Raw genomic sequence first — 22,112 nt, 5'->3', positions numbered from 1 at the left:
TGCAGGAGAGTTTTGTAGATTCCCTTATTACCTTTTTTGTTATTGATTTTTTTTTTTTTTTTTTTTTGAAGTCTGAGGACTCTGAATATCTTTAGGTAAAGAGCACAATAAACAGATGGCTGTAGGTTTACTTTTTTTTCGCCCTTTTTTTGCTGTGGCTCACCACCTGCTTTAATATAGTGAGACATCAGGTCAAATGAGTTCACTGCCTACAGTACCAAAAGCTCCCTGACATTAGCTAGAGAACTAGCTAATTAGTGGAATCACATCTGCCCCTCCTCACCTGTGGGACTTTGGCTCTGTCAGTTTCATTTGCCTCAGTTAGTGTATGTGCTAGAGCCAGATCTCAATCAACTTGTCATGCAGTGTGAAGTCTTCACACTGCAGGCATTTGGCAAAGGACTGCTCTGTCCATGTTTACTGTAAAGTGAAAGTGAAAGTCATTCAGTCATGTCTGACTCAGTGTATGTTCACCATAAGGGACCAAGTAATCCCTAATCTTGCTTTCCTGAAGTGCCCTCCAAGGTTGTCAGTAAATCAGAAACCTTTTTGAAATTTCTGCATGTGTCACAGCCCATAAATCCAAAGTACATGATAATTGACTTTTGAGCACAAGTCAGGTTTGGAGTTTACTTCTGACTTCATGTTTAAATTTTTAATTTAAAAATGCACAAGGAGTTTGAATGTTGGATTTTAAGTGCAAAATGAGTTTTTAGAGGTAGATTAGCATATCTACCTGATTTCAGGCTGAATCCTTGAAGAAGTACCTTGTTGATTGACTCATGTGCCAAACACTTGAACCCAAGAGTGTGTAGGCTCTGACTCTCGCAGCCATTATAACTTTACTCTTTATCTGATGATTAAAAAGAAGGTAAGCCTACTGCAGGCTTTTAGAGGCAGATGAGTCATCATATGGTGAGACCATTGAGTCAAAGTCTAGTATTTAGTGGAATTACATCTGCCCCTCCTCACCTGTGGGACTTTGGCTCTGTAAGTTTCATTTGCCTCAGTTAGTGGTATGTGCTCTGTAATCTCTAAACTCCCTTGTAAATTCTGAAGTCCTTTGATTCTGTAACAGTAGATTGCCTTTATCTGAGAAACCATTATCCTATGCAATCAAGTGAAAACCTGGCACTCCTCCCCAAATTTACCTGGAAATGTATAGGCAGAGAGATTATTCTCTACATAGTTAAATTACTCAAAATGCTATTTTGAGCTCAGAAGAGGATAACTGGTCTTGAATATGTTTGCTTCGCCCCTCCCCCCCCCCGCCCCCAAAGAGTGACAGTAATAACATGGAATGGACCTTTTTTCACCTGAGTGACATTTTTACTTCTATTTTTCTTTTCTTTTATCTAATGAGCCATATCTCCTAATAACCTTTCACAAGAATGAAACAAAATGCACCCTGTAATTTGGGCTCTCAGTTGGCTCAGTGGTAAAGAATCCGCCTGCCAGTGCGGGAAATGTAGGAGGCTCTGGTTCGATCCCTGGGTCGGGAAGATCCCCTGGAGGAGGAAATGATGACCCACTCCAGTATTCCTGCCTGGAGAATGCCATGGACAGAGGAGCCTGGCGGGCTACACAGTCCAGGGAATCTCAAAGAGTTGGACACAACTGAGCATGCACGCATCCTGTAATTTGTCTTCTACAGTGAAGAATCCATCAGGTTCTAAGACTTGGTCTCTAGTATTGCTTTTTCAAAATGCTTGGAGCTGCTAGAGATGGTAAGACTTAGATAAGACTAACTTCTTTCTAACCTTTATTACAGAGATGTGATAGGGAAAGGGCTTACCTCAATACCTGCTGATCATTCATTCACTCTGCTTGAAGAGTAGGCTGGGCATGGGAGACACGCTTCACTCTATCACTTTGCTGCTTGCTCGTGTTTCGGCAGAGTGTTTGCACGTTCAGTTGCTTTTCCTCTTCTTTACAGTCCCTTACCACAGTCCACTCAGGATGACATGGTACCCAGATGAAAACAGGGGTGCTGCTACTACAGAACAGGATTGGAAAACCTGTAGGCCAAACTCAGCCTGCTGCCTGTCTTTATAGATTAAGTTTTATTAGAACATAGCCAAGCCCATTTGTTTATGTATTGTCCAAAGCTCGTTTTGTGCCCAGTGGCAGAGTTTGAATCATTGCAACGGAAACTGAATGGCACACAGAGCCTAAAATACTTACTATCTGATTTCAGCCCCCACCCTGACCCCACAAAAGAAAAGAAAAAAGTTGCAACTTCTTCCTCCATGGAAGAAGACTGAATATTAAAAGGCAGCTAATATTCTGCTTCCATTTCTGCCATTTGGGGAGACCCTACCTTATGCCTGAGATGCTCAAAATCAACCTGGAGATTCGTCTTTGAGAATGGAGAAAGAATGGCCTGCTGTTCCTCAGCAGTACTCCTTCAGTAAACTTGCTTTGCACAGCAAAACTTCAGATAGGAAGTGAGCTTCAGAGAGTGCTAGATTGTATTCCCTGGCAGTACCTCTAAATGCCATGCAAGGATGTCCAGTACTAATGATGGAATAAATGACCAGAAATGTTGACTGAATAGATTTGGCTCTGAGGACAAGGATTGTGTCTCATGTGTCTTGGCTTTCGCCCCATGTGCTGCCTGGTACAGCTGGTTTAGGAGGGCGTGATGGGATTTAACAGTCACTGTAACCAAAGGTAGGACTGACCTGCTTCTGAGAGGGGCCTAACATAACACGTGCCTGACTGGGAGGTAACCCCACCTCCAGTCTCAGGTGAACCCAGGACCTCTGCTTTCTCCATCTGGCCCATCCCTTTATTTTGACTCCTCACCTGCCAAGCCCGCTTTGAACTCTGATGGGCTACCCTGATCTTCTTCATGAGCACAAGGGCATCTTGATTTAAAGAATCTTGATCTGTAATTAGTTTAACTAGCTTAATATGACCAGCTCCTCAAACCCAGACATCCTTGTTAAAATGGAAGTTTTGATTCTACAGAACCAGTATCCAAGTTACGGAGACATGACCGTGAGAGGCCGGCTTTAGTCAGCGACCTTTCGCTCACGGCCGTCTCTTGTCTACCGTCACTGGATGAGCCACATCTTATCTGCACTGTCAGATGGCTGTTAGCTGGCACATTTATCTCCATTGCTAGAACGCAAGCTCCTTGAGGACAGAATTCACATCTTTTTTTTTTCTTTGTGGCTCTCACCCAGGGCTATGCACAGTGCCCAGCCTTCAATATAGGCTTTCAGGGAAAGTTGTTGAATGATAATGATAAAAGAGTAAGTAATTTATGTGTCTGCTGATTTCTTCCCATCTCTCTTCTCTTTCCTCTTTAGCCTGTTCTAGGCCCCTTAGGTCTGCACCATGTAACTCATCCTCCATTTTTCTACACAATTCTCCAGTGACCAGTTCATAATCATCTCTCCCTTCTTAATGCATTCATAGTTAGCACCTCACAATTTGGCACTTAATTATTTCTTAATTGATTCATCTGTGCTATCTTTACTTCCCAGGTAACCTGATATCCCTACAGGCAAAGAATATGTATATATATATGTGTGTGTGTATATATATATACACACACACATATAAATATTTTTTACCAGCTCCCTGTGCTAGCCCCTCCTCCTTCTCCAACACATACAGTGATTTGAATTTGACATACAACAGATTTTCAATAAATATGTGTAAATTAACTGAAAAATGAATTAAGCACTGTCATTACAGTTCAAGAAGGGCAGACTAGAATAAAAAGTAGCCTTCTGATGCTTGATACATCTTAGAAGTATAAAAATTGTGTCATAATTAGTCAACAGCTTTGAAAATTGTCATATAAAAGATGAATAAATTAAGAAAGCCAAACAGGCAAATTGAAAAGGCCTCTCTTCTCCTCCTCTTCTCTTTCTGTATCTCTGTCTCTTTCACTGTCTCTTCCGTTGTTTTGGTTGTTGTTATATAGTTAATTTGGGACTCCATGATAGCTCCACTGTAAAGAATCCACCTGCAATGCAGATGATGCAAGTTCAATCCCTGGGTCAGGAAGATCCCCTGGAGAGGGAAATGTCAGCCCACTCCAGTATTCTTGCCTGGGAAACCCCGTGGACAGAGGAGCCTGGTGGGCCACAGTCCATGGGGTCCCCAGAGTCAGACCCAACTTAGTGACTAAACCACCACCACACCACATGGTTGATTTACAGTGTTAGTTTCAGTGCACAGCAAATTGATTCAGTTATTTGTATACGTATTCAGTTATACATGTACATATATTCATTCTTTTTCAGATTCTTTTCTCACATAGCTTATCATAGAACCTTAAGTAGAGTTCCCTGTGCTATAGAGTAGGTCCTTGTTGATCATCTATTTTATATATAGTTGTGTGTGTATATGCATTCCAAGCTCCTGATTTATCCCTTCCCCCACCATTGTTGTTTGTCTTTTTGCTCTTTTAATTACAAGGTCAGTTTGTTTGAGCAACAGACTTAGTTAGGAATCTTTTGCTCTGACCTAGGCTTGGTCCTGGAGCCTACCTGAATCACATATAGCTTCCAGCTCCTTCCCCACTTGACACTAGTAGTCTCTTTATGGTTGACATTGAGATCAACTATCCATATATAACATACTGAAACTGTTTAGAAATGTAGTGATATAGTATCTTTTTATGAGCTATTTAATTTACTTTCAAAAAAATCTGATTTTCTGAGTTGGTTTAGTTTTTTGGCAAAGAAAGATTGAAATACATGGTCTTTCCTGTTTTATCCCACAGAATATTTTCCCTTGAGTAGCTTTCATAAACTGTGAGATTGTAGCCCCCTGCTACCGCTAGGTGATCTTGTTTTAAATCTGGAATTTTGTATTTAAAACAAATAATTTCCTATGAACAAATTTTCTGCTCTACCTCCTTGAACTCTGATCATGGTGTGCCATATTTAAAGAGGAAAAAGGAAAGTTGAGCTCTTGAGAAGATAAGAGTGTTTGTGTAATGAGTAATCAGAAATTCTGTGCAGCTAAGCCACCTAACCAGATTACCAGCCAGGCTGTTCCGAATAGCAGGATCTACCAAAGGAGAGGGGACACATAGGTGGGTCTTGGCACCAAAATCTGTGCTTGACTGTCCCCTCAGGATGGCAGTTTTGCAGAATGGTTACTTTCTTTAAAAAAAAAAAAAAAAGTCCACTTTGAATGTTTCTTTTACTTTTTTCCTTTGAATCCTGTGGTCACATTGCAACTGTATAGTGACTGTGTGTTTCTAGTTTCTTACCTTCTACTGCTTTTGACAGTGTCAAACAAGATCTCAGGCATGATCCAGCTTTCAAGTACCCTAAAACTGTTCCTCTTACAATGAGCTCTTAGTTTAGTTTTTTTTTTTTTTTTTAATGAAGTCAACCTAGTTTTTCTAACCTTTTCAATAATTAAAAATGTAAAATTCTACACAGAATCATTTTCTGTGCTGGGGCTTCATCTTAATATCTGACTTGAACTGCAAATCTCTTACTAATACAGCCTTGGTAGGAGGCTCTTACACAGGAGTTAAAGAACCCTGATACATGGCCCATAGTGTTGTTATATTAAATGCTCCAAGGTGCTGTATTCAGTTATCTTACTATGTTTGGTTTGATTTAGACCCAATGTCAGAGATTTCTTTTTCCACTTACAACCCATGGGTTCTTTCCCCCTCTTGGTGTAATTGATAAGGCTTGTATACCTAATACTTGTGTTAATTTTTTGTAACCCCAGCTGTAATATGGTACAGTTTACTTGCTGAGTCATCTCAAAATTTTATTCATGTTTCTTTCACTTAAAAAAAAAAACCACTTGAATTTCTAATTTCTATGCTATTCTTGGCTTAGATTTCAGTTATCCTTCCAGTCATAGGTAGTAGAGTAGGGCTTTTTCTATTTACTTTAAAAAAGTTCTCATTACATGTAAAATTGGAGCATAAATTAAATTTGAAGGTCAACTCAAAACAGTATTCTTGCCTAGAGAAACTCATGGACAGAGGGCCCTGACAGGTTGCAGTCAATGGGGTCTCAAAGAGTCAGACACTACTGAGCGACGAACATTTTCAAAACTGTTAACTGACAAACTTGTCAAAAACTAAGGAATCTCTTTTAAAAATATTCAGAAGAAGGATGCCATATTTAATTTGGAGCATATTGTTTTAGTGACATTCAAGTTTATCCCATCTATTTTTAATCATTTAAAGTAATGGATTATATTCCATTTATGAATTTATTATTGTTCTGCAACCAGAGATGGGATCCTGAAGTTAAGTGTAAAAGGAATTTAGCAATTACAAAGTGTAATTATAAACAAATAGGCATCATTTCCTTAAGTCTTTCATATAAATCAGTCATGCAAGAGAAGGATGGTTCGTGGATAATCCCCAAGGATTAGAGACAGATCAAAAAGTTTCCCAGAAAATGACTCTTTCCAAAATATGCATTCTTTCCTTCCCTGATAAACTCCCCTGTTCCTCCTCTTCATATAACCCTTTTCTTCCCACAAGTTGGTAAACTCCTTTCAGGCAGGGACCATATCTTGGGGGTCTTCATTTCCTCAGCTCCCATCGAGATGGTTGTTGGATTTCAGAATGACCTTGCATTTTTTCATGGTAGGAAAGGAACCGTGGAACTTTTACTAACATGAGTCTCTTTGTTGTCTTGCTTTTCACTGTAAACCATCAGAAGCCTGTTTCTTCCATTAAAGATATTGTGTCACAGTCATCTGTTAATATGGAGAAGGCGATGGCACCCCACTCCAGTACTCTTGCCTGGAAAATCCCATGCACGGGCGAGCCTGGTAGGCTGCAGTCCATGGGGTCTCGAACAGTCGGACACGACTGAGCGACTTCACTTTCACTTTTCACTTTTCATGCATTGGAGAAGGAAATGGCAACCCACTCCATTGTTCTTGCCTGGAGAGTCCCCGGGTCAGGGGAGCCTGGTGGGCTGCCGTCTGTGGGGTCACACAGAGTCAGACACGACTGAAGTGACTTAGCAGTAGCAGCAGCAGAGTGAATTCCAGGGCTGGAAAGCTTGATACTGATAGGCATAAAATGGATATACCAATTATATCATTCAGTGGCCAGGCCCTAAAAGAATATCAGGAAGCACATCAACTCAATGAAGTTAAATGGATGCTGCCTTTCCTTTCTGTGTTGTCTTTACATTCATCAGAGGCATGTTAATTCAGAATTTGGTTCTTGCACAATGCAGGCCAGTAATAACCCAGAGAGGTAGTTACATGAAGATGGGTACCTAACAGCCCCCATCCTATTTTGTTTTCTCCTAGAAGCTATAACCTATCTTTCTAACCACTACAGTGTTTTCTATAAAGTAGTTTTAATTTGGGTCACATGTTGAGCAACTGCTATGTTCCAGTCCCTTGGTGGAGTGTTGGTGCCCAGCCACGAACAAAGGGAATCATGGTCTCTGACCCCATGGAATGTGAGAACCCTAAATGGGCAATCGTCTGTGGGGAAAATGTTGAGTCTTTTTTTTTTTTAAAGCAGTTATGAAGTTTTCAATTATTAAGTGTCTCAAAGCAGTGAAAAGTGATTAAATCCCCATGAATGGATTGGCGTAAAATGAGTTTAATCAACTAAACTTCCCATTTTCTAGCACAATCCTAAATAAGTGTTCACTCGTAGACAGTTAAATAAGTCCCACGTGAACCATGGCGTTTTCTCTCTCTGACATCAGGAAAGAGCTACTACAAGCCACTTGTTACATACACATTGCCTTGGAAATGTTCCTTGTACCTGTCACCATAACAACACCCCAAGAATGACCTCAGCAGCCACTCAAAATCATTCCTACAAAACAAATTGTAGCTATAATTAACTCTCTAAATTACTCTGCAATATAAGTTTGTCCATACCTCAGTGTTTCTCTGTTAAAGGTTAAATGAATGGAATAATCCAGAATGAACCCATCCCTCCCATATTCCATCAAAATTTTCCCCCCAAATTGGAGGTGCTTCAGTGGAAAGTGCAATTCATTTAAGAGATTATTCCATTGTTACCTCTTCTCAGCATGAGACAAGAATCAACAAATGAGCATGCACTAGTCTTATCGTGCTAGAATTCCACTTCTAAGGGAATACAGTGACTTTTTTCCCTAAGCAAATGTGAAATGCAGGAGGTGCTATGAGTCCCTCCCAAGTCCTGAAGCCCGGGATGAGGGGGCCACATGGAATTGAGGCTTATGTGGGTAGAAGCTGTCCACATTGGCCTCTCTTTGGCAGTGAAGATGCTCATCTAGGCACGTTTTGCCAGTTCCTCCAATTATCTGCAACAAGTCACCCAGATCTTCCTGTAGAAGAGAGTTCGTATGTCTTTGGTTTGGTTGGAGGGTTTGTTGTTCTGTTTTTCTAGTCTTGTTTGGGGGTGTTCTAGGTTGGATAGCATATTCAAAAGCAGAGACATTACTTTGCTGACTAAGGTCCATCTAGTCAAGGCTATGGTTTTTCCAGTGGTCATGTATGGATGTGAGAGTTGGACTGTGAAGAAGGCTGAGCACCGAAGAATTGATGCTTTTGAACTGTGGTGTTGCAGAAGACTCCTGAGAGTCCCTTGGACTGCAAGGAGATCCAACCAGTCCATTCTGAAGGAGATCAGCCCTGGGATTTCTTTGGAGGGAATGATGCTGAAGCTGAAACTCCAGTACTTTGGCCACTTCATGTGAAGAGTTGACTCATTGGAAAGGACTCTGATGCTGGGAGGGATCGGGGGCAGGAGGAGAAGGGGACGACCGAGGATGAGATGGCTGGATGGCATCACTGACTCAATGGACGTGAGTTTGAGTGAACCCCGGGAGTTGGTGATGGACAGGGAGGCCTGGAGTGCTGCGATTCATGGGGTCGCAGAGAGTTGGAGACGACTGAGCAACTGAACTAAACTGAACTGAGGTTGGATTTTGTTTAACTTGGTTCTGGCTCTAGATAATGTATGTTGCAACCAGCAGACCTTGATACCAGTTCCTTTCGTGTTTTTTTTTTTTCTTTTGTTGGACTATATCAGTGAACCGGACCTTTCTTTCCACCATCCAACTGAAGCAAAACAACAAGGATGTCAGGCAAGAAGTGCAGTTTGCTTTCCAGCTAGTTGGAAATGTATGTGAATTTTTAATGACCATTTCCTTGCCTTGAAATATTTTGAAACCTGGGCAGTGAATAGACAGAGCCTAGCAAGCAGCAAGCGCCCAGTATAGGCTAATTGTTAGGTTGACGTTGTTACTCTCTGAACTATGCTTATATTGAAAAGGAGCAAAAGAAAGATGAAGGGGGAATATATTCTTGCAGGTGTGAATGCTTCAGATATTTAGCTACTATCTCAGTAGTGCCCGAGGTTCAGGAAGACACACCACTGACAGTACTTTTAGGGCAGCCTCTGAACTCAGGTCAGTGGCTTTCAGTTGCAGATGTGTATGTATCCTGACTCTTACTCCATCGTGTTTTTCCCAGAGCTCAGTTCCCCTTCTGAATTGGAGAGGAAGACCTGCAAGGTTCTCACGTGCAGTGTGACAGGAAATCTCCCACTTCATATGCTGGTTCTTTCAATTCTGTGCAAAGTGCATGCGCCCGCATGCTAAGGCACTTCAGTCGTGTCCAACTCTTAGTGACTGCATGGACTGTAGTCCTCCAGGCTCCTCTGTCCATGGGGATTCTCCAGGCAAGGGTACTGGAGTGGGTCACCATGCCCTCCTTCAGGGGATCTTGCCATGCCTTTAGGGGATATTCCTGACTCAAGGATCAAACCCACATCTCATGTCTCCTGCATTGGCAGGCGGGTTCTTTTATCATTAGTGCCACCTGGGAAGCCCTCTGTGCAAAATGCATATTTAAAAACAAAGTGGCAATGTGTGGTCTGTTGAGTTCATCTTCAAGAAGCAGAAAGTCACAATTTCTCTTCCCACTGGAACACATGAACACCTTGTGTACAAGACTTGATCACTTTCTGTTCTGACCTCTGGATAAGGTGAAGTGAGTAGAAGTGATTTATTGGGCAGCTTGTTTCTAAACAAGCTTGCCAGTGGGAACTGGAAGTTCTCTGATTCCTCTGAATTAAATTTTTGTATATGGTAGTTAAATAAATGATGATGTTGCAGATTTCAAAATGTATGTTCAAGTTTTTCAAATTAGTACCTGGTAAATCAGAATACTCCATCACACAGAGTAACCAGTTATATTTACATTTATGGAGTGATGAGCTGGTTTATCTGTAGAATGAGATACAGGCCAGCTCCCAGAACATTGGCTCATTAACCCCATCAGGCACCTCCAAGACTGTGCCAAGACGTTGCCTCAAATTTGGAGTCCAGTCCATTTTTATACTTCCTTCCTGCCTCTCAAGCTCATATTCTCCCAGCCTCTCCCTCCTTTTGTCCCCTAGCTACTTTTGTAATAATTAAAAGTATCAGGCTGATTCCTATCAGTCAGTAGAGAGCTAATTGCCAGCTAGAGAATCACTGATATGTTTGAGGTAAGGTCACTAGAATATTCATTAGTTGTTTTGTATTAAAAATTTCCAGACTAATACTTTTTTGTCTTAAAGAATTGATACAGCTGCAGAAAGGCGGTAATTTATTTCTTATTAAAGCCAGACCTAGCTCTACTGTTTTATGATCCCATGAATCTTAGAGACTTAATGTGGTATTTTTTTCACTACTCAGTTTCAAATTTAACCATATCATTGATATGGAAACACTACTAGTAAGAAGGATATTTGAATAATGTTAAAACTAACTCTCAGCATAGGAAATCATCCATCCAATCAGCAAATAATCATGAAGTACTATTTGCCAGGCACTCGTTTACATATTAAGGAATAACAGAGGGTGAGACAAAATCTTTATCCTGGATAGGTCATGTCAACTGAGTTTTTATGCTCTTGCTAAGTTATGCCTCACACCAGACATTCCCTGTTCTGTATCTCAGAACTCACTCTGTCTTGTTCGTGGGCATAAAGGTATTGAGGATATAGTCTCTTTCATGTCTATAATGGTTCTACCTTTTCTTTAAATCTTATTCACAAGTTAGTTACTTTCTGTATATCCTTTGTAGTCGCATGTTTTGAAATCTTTTCTGTGCTCCATCCCTTTCAGGGCCAAAGGGAATATAGGGTCTCTTTGAAATCATGAGGATACCATGCAGAACGGTTATATTTACCTGTTTCTCATCAGTTATGTGATTTCTCACCAGTTATGTGATTCTCACAGTAGCAAATATTTTTGTAATTTTAGAGAATGAAATATAACATTTTTGAAATGACAAAATTCTACTGATAGAGAACATATGTGTGGTTGCCAGGGGTTAGAAGTGGGATGAGTAACACAAAGAAGTTTTTCTGATAGCAGAACAATTCTGTATCCTGATTGTGGTGGTGACTGCACAGATCTCTATGTGAAATAAAATTTCATAGTTGTATATACCCTCCAAAAATGTGTGTGTGTGTATGTGTGTAAAAATTGATGAAATCTAAATAACGTCTGTAGTTTAGTTAATATTATTGGATCAATGTCAGATTCCTGGTTTTGATAATGTACTATGGTCACATAAGATGTTTTGGGGGAAATTAAATAAGGGCACAGGAGAATTCTCTGTAATATTATTGCAGCTGCTTGTGAGTCTAAAATTATTTCACAGTGAAAAGGTGCTTTTTTTTTTTTTAATGGAGATGTGTTATATAAGCAGATACATTTAAAGTTTAGGTGTGATGATTCTATATACTGGGAATATCTGGCCTTAGATATTGATGCCTCAGTAGCTAGAAATCTCATGGCTTCACATTAATTGTGAATGACTCAAACTTTGGATAGAGTTGAGGACATAGTATGCTCTTGTCTTATAAGGAAATACATTCCAGGAAAGGACTCTGGTGTTCTGTAAAAAAGGAAAAAAAAAAAAGCATCCAGACCTTATATGTCACTCTGTTATCTGCTTATTTATACAAATAACATTTGTGTACATAATTCAAAAGCTATTTGCTTAAAACTCCTGCTGAATCACCAGACCTGCTAAACAAGTAGAGGGCAGGAGACTGATTTAATTCTTTTCTTCTCCCCCTTTGCTTTTGGTCTGGGTTCTATTCGATTGCAAGAGAAGAAATGAGAAATACTGTGAGCCGTATCATCGTAGACGGACAACCTTGCTCTGACTTGTGGAAGGTTGACGGCCTCTGTCCCTTCCTGATTTTCTCTTTCTTTTCTCTGAGGATGCATGGTTTCCCTCCCTTCTCCATCAGCGGGCCGTGTACGATGGTGTCACTGACATTCTCACTGTGTCTTCCCTCCTCCAGCTATCTTAATGACTTGGACCGCGTTGCTGACCCTGCCTACCTGCCTACGCAGCAAGATGTGCTCAGAGTTCGAGTCCCCACCACAGGGATCATCGAATACCCCTTCGATTTACAAAGTGTCATTTTCAGGTAGTAACTGAGTCCATAAAATCCACTTCCGAGCTCTTACACCTAGAGCACGTTGGTGAATATATATTGAAATCATGTCTAGACTTTAAAACAATAACACCTTTATACCAATTATTATCATTAGATACACAAATGAAGTAATGTGTCCCCGAAAGAGGAAGGAGAAGAAAAATGCATGAACTGGTTTCTTATTTCAGATTAAATCACTTAGAAATCAATGAAATCAAAATAAGTTGCTTCAAAAATTTAAAACTACATGATTTTGAAAATGCATTGATTAACCTAGCCTAAATTTACATAGGAAAATAGAATGAAAATTTATTAATTTCTCCTTCACTACTGCTATTCTTTCTGGGTCTTCAGCAGAAGTAGTATAATTTTTTTCTAAGATGAGAAAAAATAAGACTGCTTTCATTTAACCTCTTATTACACAATCACTCAGATGTACTTTTAGTTAGAATACAAGCCACATGGTGCATGGAGGGATGAAGCCATGTGAATATGCTTTTGGGTCTAGAAAGTTGAGTTACTTGGAAGAACCCAACCCATTTAAGGCAGCAACATAGAATACAAGGTTGTGAAGTGGGAGTTAACGTAACTTCTACAGTGTAACTCTGCCATGTTACTCTGATAAGCAGGTCCTTCATCATTGCCTGCAAAGCTCTGTGTGTTTTATTCTAATCAGTCTCAGCACCTGTGGTGGCATCTGGCTGCCATGCACTACTCTGTTAGACATATCCATAAAGAGGGTGACACTTTGGAAATAATTTCTGAGCATCATTTTTTTCATTAATGAAATGATTACATTAGATGATCACTAAGGTTCCTTATATCTTCAGCATTCTGGATGAAGTTTTGAGTTCATAGCATTTAGAGATCTTTAATTAGAAACACCACATTTCCATCTGCTTCTAACCTTGTTAGAATATTTTCAGAAAACATGTAGCATTTCATGGATCAACTCCTCTTTGCTTTATGATTAGTGAAATCTGAAACCATGTCACTATTCCATCTTGGGAGGTTGTTTCCTTCATTTTGTGCACTAGCTTTTTTTTTTTTTTTTTCATTTTGTGCACTAGCTTTTAAAGGACTTTTTTTGGTACTTCAATAAAAATAATGACAGAATAATAATTTCTTGCTACAGTCAAAAGCATCTTATAGAGCTTAGCATGACAGGATTTCAGGAAATGAGGATTTCATATAAATGAACATACTATTCACTCAACACCAGAGAAGAGCTAGCATTTTAGTATTTATATAAGAATCTAGTTTTGATGTCTAAGAATCTAGTTTTGATGTCTGTAGTTCATAGGTCTCCATGGATCCATCGTTTTGCCCCTCATCTCTTTCATGAAAACTTTTCAAAACAATCACTGGAACATCCTTGATTTCTTAATTTAGGTTTGATGCTGAGAGCCAGGAAGACACCAAGAACAGCTACAGTTCTCAACAAACACTTTCAGAACCCTACTATCAAACTTTTGTACCTAAAACTCTCAATTTCTAAAAATATTTATCTTGTAGACGTTGTGTACATTTTAGTCAACAGTTTGAAGAAACTTAGATTCAATATTAAGTTCTGCTAGATATTTTCATGCGTACATTAGCATTCAAGTTAATTGATGTTGGTTCCTGAGCAACAAGTTAGCACAGAGTTGAAGTGTAAAAAACAAATTCTTGAAATAATTCATATGGTGGCTTCTTACAGCATTTTAATTTTATACTCATGACTTCTAGCAGCATAGCAAGTTGATTTGTACGTAAGGCTTATTGCACCATGTTATCGGCATGATTGTACAAATTATTGTCAATATTGGAAGAAAAAAACAGCCTCAAACGCTTGAAGATCAATGGGGTTGTGTTTGCATTTACTTGAATATTTACACACTCATGTTGAAATGTATGGCATCTTACATCTTTTAAATGCGTTTGATTAACCTAGCCTAAATTTACATAGGAAAATAGAATGAAAATTTATTACTTTCTCCTTCACTACTGCTATTCTTTCTGGGTAATACTTCTAGCTTCTGGGTAACATTTCTAGCTTCCTTGAGAAATACATGAAGATCTTCATTCTCATTTTATAGGAAAAGAAACTGAAGACAGTATTTGCCATTAGAGGTGAACACAAATAAAACTCATTTTGTTTCTGACTCTTCTGTGCTTGGTCAAATAAAACACCCTTTTTGCTTGGCTTAGCACAGGATTTCTTTCTTTCTTTCTTTTTTTCACAAAGTCATAATTTTCATACATGCCAGGTAATCTTTTAATAACTGCAATGATTTATTATGTGGAATGTCTTGACTTTGATTTTGGGTAAAAGAAAATTAGTAGATGGTCAATAAATATTAATTGAATTGACTTTGATGACCATTCTCTTCAGAAAGTACATTTCTTAAGTTTATACGTAAAGCTTTATTGATGCTTTTCTTTATGTGCCATTAATATGAATGTTATTAACCTTGCAGAATGGTCGATGTAGGGGGCCAGAGGTCAGAGAGAAGAAAATGGATACACTGCTTTGAAAACGTCACCTCTATCATGTTTCTAGTAGCACTTAGTGAATATGATCAAGTTCTCGTGGAGTCAGATAATGAGGTGAGTGCTCTGTGAACAGGCAATGGATTATCATTTTAATATCTGATACAAATAACTCATGGGGCTTGGGGTAAACTGACTTCATTGCTTTCTTGACTACTGATTTGAGAATTTTTAAAATAACCCTGTTTAGCACTCAGAACAATAAGATGTTTGAGCAGGTCTGTGTGTTCAGGTCTAATTAGACCCTATTTGATACTTTTTACACTAGACAGAAGCTCTGAAAATGAAAATAACCAGGAAATCCCTAGGCTAATCATCACACTATTTTATAGCCTTCTTCCTACAGGATGGAGCTAAGAGTGTTGGAGTGAGTCAGCCTGTTTTGTTTTGTTTTCATTTTGTTTGAATCATTGTTTGTGTGAGGGGTGGGTCCCAAAGAATACTCAAAATCTCTCTTGGCAGACGTGAGTGATTTTGCAGCTGGGCTCTAAATCAGTTTGTTCTGGAGCCAAGAAGTGTCCTGGTGATGTGGCCTCTCTGGCTCTTACAGAATTCTGGAGGCTATTGCATAACTTAATCTCTTGTAAGCACTGAGTGAATGAAAAAGCATCCTTGATATGCCTGTCTGGAGAGCTGATTCAGGGTTGTCATCTCCCTATTGCATAAAATTCTAACAAGTATAAATAAGGATTTTTAGGATGATAAAGGCGCCATCATGAGTCAGAGTTGATTGTGGAGAATAATTAAGGGGCATATAAAGCAGTGACTTTGATCTGGAGTGCGGTGTGTGTATTGGGGAAATGGAGAAGACACCATTGTTTTCCCGCTAGAGGCAGAATTTGCAGACTGACATGCCAATAGCAGATGTTAAATATCATCCTAATAGGGTAGAAAATAAAGAGAAGGATGTGAGAAATCCCCAACAGCTGATTAAAATAAGATCTGGCATATTAAAATGTACTTCTAATTTTGTACATTTTGGGGGTACACAAGAATTTTGGCTTCTTGGTCCTTTTAAATATTTTATTTTTCTTCGGGTGTTAGTATTTCCATTAAAATACAGACCCAGTCCTCTTTAGCATTTCTTTTATATATAGGATTGATAAAAAGTTGATGAACAAATATCCCATATGGAGATAAGTTACCTATTCATACATTTTGAATGTTTCCTGGGTTACAGTGTATGGCTTTTGAACCAAAAAAGTTCTTTTTTTTTTCCATATATATCTTGTTTTTTAAGGGACTTCTTTTTAATAACGAGGTTTAATCACCATTTGCCTTCTGTAACACAAGGTGCCTACAGAGTATAAGATATATGAAAATTATCACACTTTTGAGTTAAGCAGTTGCCATCAGAATTTTAGCTATGATATCTCAGTGTGTATTTTTATTTTTATAGCTGTTTGCTATTCCATAATCTTTGGATATAATATTTTAAAGACATTACATATTTGGGGAGAATATGACAACATATTTCACTTATTTGAATGTTGAATCAAGACAAAAGATATTTTGAGGGCTCATTCTACTGTGTGCTTGATACCAGGGTATCTAAAGAGATACAGAAATGGGGGAAAAAAATTGACACTGGCCTAAAGGACCTCATAAAAAGAAAGATGCTTTTGTCAGTATAAAGAGTAGGAGAGGAAAAAGTCCTTAGTTATAAAAGTCATCATTTCTCTTCTTTAATTTGCTGTCCAGTGAAATAAAATTTTAAAATGTTTTCAACTGCAGAGAAGATACAAGAAGCATGCATAATTTAATTTATTTTGTCACTATTTACATATAGCTAGAGGAAAACAAATGTTTACCAATACATATTTTATATAAGATAAATGCATTATATTTATAAAGAAATATATTTTGTGATTTAATGCTAATGAGTTTACCACTTCAAAACTTGCAACTCATCAGCTAATTCTAGCACATAAATCCAGTTAAAGTTTCCACAGAATGAAAGTTTCCACAGTAACTTGCCATTCAATGTATAAGTACTTAATGTACATCTAAAAATATATCAGTTTCTTGATTCCTGTGGTGATGTCTTATGCTGCAAATTAAAATAATAAATCTATTACTATTCATTAGGACTCCTTTATCACTTGTGCATACTTTTTAAGCCTACCTTGTAATTTTATGATGTTCTTTTCTCAAACATCAAGTCAAGTCTGGTAGTACTGGAAATGGTCTTAAGCATAATAAGAAAAAATAATACTGCTCATTAATTTCTTCATCCGTGTTATCCATAGTCATCACTGTTGGTAATTGGGAAACACTATCAAAAGTATTTTTAAATGTCAGGATGTAGTCCATTATTCTTTTTTATTTTCCAATTAGAATAATATATGAAAATGTCATTGCCTCTCTACTTTCTAAATTCTTTAAGAAAACTCAGAACTATAGAATTCTACTTTCCCCACATTTTTAGGGTTTGGTGAGACAAAGCTAGAATAAACTCCTAAAACATTTTGTTCTTTTGAAATCTGATGTTCATAACTCTAATCCAAAGCAGACTTTGTTGTACTTCCCTTGATATATATTCATGAGAAAAACGTGGGAATGGATGCTGACAGTTGCCTTTTTATCTTGGGGAACTGTGGAAAATGCATTGCAGACCACTAGCAAAAGCAGTTAAAGGATGTATTTTATTTTAGGTTATTGCTTTGGCTTTTAATATTTTAAAACTTTATGTATTAGTCCTCAGAATTTTTATGTAGATACGCTTTTGTCTGTCTCGATTCTGTCTTCTAAGAGTTTGGGGAATTAATTTCTTTATTTTTTTTCTCCAAAGAAGGAAATATGTGGTCAAACAGTGGGTGAGCATAATCAGGGTTGTAGAGCTGTGTTGATTTCCATATTCCTTTTGCTGTCTTTGTTTCCCTGTGATAGCATACCGGCATGGAGCCAGCTATTCTACTGTAATCTTTTCACGTGCACATTAATTATTTCAGTGTCCCTTAAAGCCCAAGAAACACAATAAAGCATTTGCATAACATAGTTCAGGTCATCAGTGTATATCCAAATGCCATCTTTTAATCCTGTTTTTGTGGTTCTCTGTTATGTGAATATCTGACCACTAAAACATTGTTGTTTCTCAGATACTGACTCAGGGACTGTCTTACAGACCAAGCTTTTTATAGAATCACAAAAACTCAGACTCTTTTTCTCCAACACCTCTTTTTTGAGTGTATGCTTCTCGGTTCAGTTCAGTCGCTCAGTCGTGTCCAACACTTTGCGACCCCATGGACCACAGCACTCCAGGCCTCCCTGTCCCTCAAGTCGGTGATACCATCCCACCATCTCATCCTCTGTCGTCCCCTGCTTCTCCTGCCCTCAATCTTTCCCAGCATCCTCTGTCGTCCCCTGCTTCTCCTGCCCTCAATCTTTCCCAGCTTCAGGGTCTTTTCCAATGAGTCAGCTCTTCGCATCAGGTGGCCAAAGTATTGGAGTTTCATCTTTAACATCAGTCCTTCCAATGAACACTCAGGACTGATCTCCTTTAAGATGGACTGGTTGGATCTCCTTTCAGTCCAAGGGACTCTCAAGAGTCTTCTCCAACACCACAGTTCAAAAGCATCAATTCTTCTGCTCTCAGCTTACTTTATAGATTAAATTTTTGTTTATAAATTTTTTCATATTTATATGAAGTCTTTAAATGAAGCCATTTTGAAATTATTCAGCTGCAACCAAAGCCTGAACATTTTCTTTGAAAGTGTGAAGCACATGCTTTGTTCTACTCTAAAAACTCCAAGTGAAGTTTGGGAATTTTTCTCTGATAAAATTCAGCTCTGGGGAGAGGAAACTGACTAAAAATTGAGGAGAAGAAACCCAAACTCCAAAAGTAAGAGCTTAAGTTAAGGTATCCAATCTCAGTGGGATTGGTTCTGCTGCTGCTAAGTCACTTCAGTCTACCCCTCCTTTATCCACTCTGAATCAAATTATGAAGTCAGAAACTACCTCTTGCTCCTCAGTCATTAGCATAGTTATCTCTGAGTCATGCCCTGATTAATAGGAATATTCCTGAAAGATGTCCTACTTAAAAAAAAAATTAACCCCTTTCCCATTTCCTCATTCCTTTGTTCACTTTCAGCCACTTGTTTCTTTTCTAAACTCCATCACACACCCTTTTCATTCCCTGGCATTTCTGGTTGCTCATTATTTTGCTCCTTCTTAATTTCTTTGTTCTCAATGCTTGAAGGAAGCCAGGAGGAAGTGTTCTGACCACCATTTATGAGTCTGAACCAGAGGCCTGCACTTGGTGCTGGTAAGGGTGTGGGGAAGTAGATATATAAGGATACTTTTTGTGTGGATATATATTGCAGATCTTTTAAAGACTTTACATGGAACCTGTATTAGTATAATCTCTGAAATAGTTTTTTATTAATTATATGGAAAATATTGTAAAATACTGATTTCTGTAATTGCAACAAATTGCATATATATGTAAGTATTATATAGAGAAGATTATTAGCATCCACCCCTTCCCCTGAAAAAAGAAAGGAAATAGGTTTTCTACCAAGACCAAAGTGTAAACAGTGATTATCACTGTTGCTAGGCGATAGAGTTACAAATAAGTTAAATGATAATTTTTTTAAGTAAAATAAAGTAAGACATCAGATTGGAACTTTAGCTCTGCTGTCTACCAACTTTGTTCATTTTTCTTTTGGATTATCTTTTTTTTTTTTTACTAATTTGTGGAAGTTGCTTATATTCTTGGATTTGAGCCTTTTGTTATGCATATTTCCAACGTCTTATTCTACTCTGTAGCTTGCCATTTATTCTCTTAATGATATCTTTTGATCAACAGAAATTATCAACTTTAATATAATAAATATCTATTAGATTTTTCCTTTATATTAATATTATATGCCTCTCTCTGTGTGTATATGTGCTTGTGTGTGTGTACATAATCACATACACACAGTCAGATGAAATAAATCACCTAAAAAATTCTGGTTGAAAAGACAATAAGGATTGGAGAGAGATTAAGAATTGAAATAAAACCACACAATTAGGTACCTTTCCAGCGGTAGTCCATAGATTTAGTCAAGTGTCTCTTGCTGTTGCTGCTGCTAAGTTGCTTCAGTCGTGTCCAACTCTGTGCGACCCCATAGACGGCAGCCTACTAGGCTCCTCCGTCCCTGGGAATCTCCAGGCAAGAATACTGGAGTAGGTTGCCATTTCCTTCTCCAGTGCGTGAAAGTGAAGTCGCTCAGTTGTGCCCGACTCTTAGCGACCCCATGGCCTGCAGCCCACCAGGCTCCTCCATCCATGGGATTTTCCAGGCAGGAATACTGGAGTGGGTGCCATCGCCTTCTCCGCAAGTGTCTCTTAGTAACCAGTCAGTCAGTTCAGTTCAGTCGCTCAGTCATGTCCAACTCTTTGCGACCCCATGAATCGCAGCACCCTAGGCCTCCCTGTCCATCACCAACTCCCGGAGTTTACTCAGACTCATGTCCATCGAGTCTGTGATGCCATCCAGCCATCTCATCCTGGGTCGTCCCCTTCTCCTCCTGCCCCCAATCCCTCCCAGCATCAGAGTCTTTTCCAATGAGTCAACTCTTTGCATGAGGTGGCCACAGTACTGGAGCTTCAGCTTTAACATCATTCCTTCCAAAGAAATCCCAGGGCTGATCTCCTTCAGAATGGACTGGTTGGATCTCCTTGCCCTCCAAGGGACTCTCAAGAGTCTTCTCCAACACCACAGTTCAAAAGCATCAATTCTTCGGCGCTCAGCCTTCTTCTCAGTCCAACTCTCACATCCATACATGACCACTGGAAAAACCGTAGCCTTGACTAGACGGACCTTTGTTGGCAAAGTAATGTCTCTGCTTTTGAATATACTATCTAGGTTGGTCATAACTTTTCTTTAAAGGAGTAAGTGTCTTTTAATTTCATGGCTGCAATCACCATCTGCAGTGATTTTGGAGCCCCCCAAAATAAAGTCTGACACTGTTTCCACTGTTTCCCCATCTATTTCCCATGAAGTGATGGGACTGGATGCCATGATCTTCGTTTTCTGAATGTTGAGCTTTAAGCCAACTTTTTCACTCTCCTCTTTCACTTTCATCAAGAGGCTTTTTAGCTCCTCTTCACTTTCTGCCATAAGGGTGGTGTCATCTGCATATCTGAGGTGACTGATATTTCTCCTGGCAATCTTGATTCCAGCTTGGGTTTCTTCCAGTCCAGCGTTTCTCATGATGTACTCTGCATAGAAGTTAAATAAGCAGGGTGACAATATACAGCCTTGACATACTCCTTTTCCTGTTTGGAACCAGTCTGTTGTTCCATGTCCAGTTCTAACTGTTGCTTCCTGACCTGCATACAGATTTCTCAAGAGGCAGGTCAGGTGGTCTGGTATTCCCATCTCTTTCAGAATTTTCCACAGTTGATTGTGATCCATATACAGTCAAAGGCTTTGGCATAGTCAATAAAGCATAAATAGATGTTTTTCTGGAACTCTCTTGCTTTCTCCATGATCCACCCGATGTTGGCAATTTGATCTCTGGTTCCTCTGCCTTTTCTAAAACCAGCTTGAACATCAAGGAGTTCACGGTTCACGTATTTCTGAAGCCTGGCTTGGAGCATTTTGAGCATGACTTTACTAGCATGTGAGATGAGTGCAATTGTGCAGTAGTTTGAGCATTCTTTGGCATTGCCTTTCTTTGGGATTGGAATGAAAACTGACCTTTTCCAGTCCTGTGGCCACTGCTGAGTTTTCCAAATTTGCTGGCATATTGAGTGCAGCACTTTCACAGCATCATCTTTCAGGATTTGAAACAGCTCAATTGGAATTCCATCACCTCCACTATCTTTGTTCGTAGTGATGCTTTCTAAGGCCTACTTGACTTCACATTCCAAGATGTCTGGCTCTAGATTAGTGATCACATCATCATGATTATCTGGGTCGTGAAGATCTTTTTTGTACAGTTCTTCCGTGTATTCTTGCCACCTCTTCTTAATATCTTCTGCTTCTGTTAGGTCCATACCATTTCTGCCCTTTAAAAGGAAGTAATCATAGTCTGTTACAGGGTTCACTTTGTCTATTAAAAAAAATAAAGTTTCTCCTGGTACAGAGCCCTCCAAGTGACTGTTCCAGCAAGTTTGTTTGTACAGAGATGCTGCAGGAGGTCATAAATTGTATCTGTGATAATACTCTTCCAGG

The 22,112-nt window shown here is 39.0% G+C and overlaps 1 protein-coding gene across 1 annotated transcript in view; it reads left to right on the top strand.

Annotated features, from left to right (window-relative positions):
* Window positions 1–22,112, top strand: part of GNAQ (G protein subunit alpha q) — a 321,449-nt gene that overhangs the window by 222,482 nt on the left and 76,855 nt on the right. The window contains exons 4-5 of the mRNA XM_040257650.1: window positions 12,278–12,406; window positions 14,875–15,004. Of these exons, the coding sequence (XP_040113584.1) occupies window positions 12,278–12,406; window positions 14,875–15,004 (259 nt within the window). The remainder of the gene's footprint in view (window positions 1–12,277; window positions 12,407–14,874; window positions 15,005–22,112) is intronic.

This window comes from Oryx dammah, unplaced genomic scaffold (genome assembly GCF_014754425.2).
Source record: "Oryx dammah isolate SB20612 unplaced genomic scaffold, SCBI_Odam_1.1 HiC_scaffold_1, whole genome shotgun sequence".
Classification (NCBI taxonomy): Eukaryota; Metazoa; Chordata; class Mammalia; order Artiodactyla; family Bovidae; genus Oryx; species Oryx dammah.
This window is presented reverse-complemented; position numbering and strand designations above follow the sequence as displayed.